At 36.7% G+C, this 1,074-nt stretch overlaps 1 protein-coding gene across 1 annotated transcript; it reads left to right on the forward strand.

The window, feature by feature from the left end:
- The first annotated feature begins 336 nt into the window (after positions 1 to 336).
- LOC101511048 (thaumatin-like pathogenesis-related protein 4-like) lies at positions 337 to 1,074 on the forward strand. Its single transcript, NM_001279109.1, is given in 1 exon segment — positions 337 to 1,074. A coding segment is annotated over 1 exon segment (528 nt). The 5' UTR covers positions 337 to 354; the 3' UTR covers positions 883 to 1,074.

The following is a 1,074-nucleotide window of genomic DNA, read 5'->3' on the forward strand; positions in this document are numbered from 1 at the left end:
TCTTCTTGAGCGTCTTAGAATTTAAGTTAACTATAAAGACATCAATATCAATTTTACACCTCCAATTAATTTATTTTAACTTGTTCGAAAAGAGAACCAAACATCAACTGAAATTTTCTTTAATTTAGAAAGAAAAGAAAAAGATGAAGTGTAGATGCTATATAGTCAAGTTATGCATTTTGGCAAGAACCAGACTTTTCAATTTAATTTTCCATCACGGGGTCCCATTTCATAAGGTCTCAAGGCCTATATAAACTAAGGCTCTATTCCCACCAAAACACAATCTCTTCTCTTGAGTTTTCATCTTTGTGAACTCAAATTAATATTCATAGTTTATCTTACTCTAAAAACAAAATGTCTCTCATAAAAATATGTTTGTCTATGTTGGCTTTTTGCTTGATATCAGCACAAGGAGCAAGGTTCGACATCGTAAACCAATGCTCCTACAATGTGTGGCCTGCCGCCATTCCAAGCGGTGGCGGTAGGCAGTTAAATCCACGCGAGACATGGGGATTGGACATCCCCGCCGGAACCCAATCCGCTCGAATTTGGGGCCGAACTGGCTGCAACTTCGACGGTTCAGGCCGCGGCAGTTGCCAAACTGGTGACTGCGGTGGTGACCTCAGTTGCCACTTATCCGGTCAACCACCAACCACACTTGCGGAATTTTCGCTTAATGGTGGAAATAATCAAGATTACTTTGATATATCTGTGATCGATGGTTTCAATATTCCAATGCAATTTAGTTCAACAACTAATAATTGCAACCGTGTACTAACTTGCAAGGATTCTTCATGCCCTGATGCTTATCATCAACCTAATGATGTTAAAACGGTTTCATGCCCCGGTGGAACTAATTATAGAATCGTCTTTTGCCCTTGAAATTTTAATTATTAATTCAATTGAACATTTTATGTTCATTCTATTATATAGCAATAAACCAAATCTAATATTGTATCTGCACTAGTATGTGTAGGATGTACGCACAATATTATTTTTGCTTAATTATCCGTGAAATTATTACTATAATTTCTGGCGATTACAATATGGAATAAAATTGTCTTTGTTGAATTA

Source organism: Cicer arietinum, chromosome 6 (genome assembly GCF_000331145.2).
Source record: "Cicer arietinum cultivar CDC Frontier isolate Library 1 chromosome 6, Cicar.CDCFrontier_v2.0, whole genome shotgun sequence".
Classification (NCBI taxonomy): Eukaryota; Viridiplantae; Streptophyta; class Magnoliopsida; order Fabales; family Fabaceae; genus Cicer; species Cicer arietinum.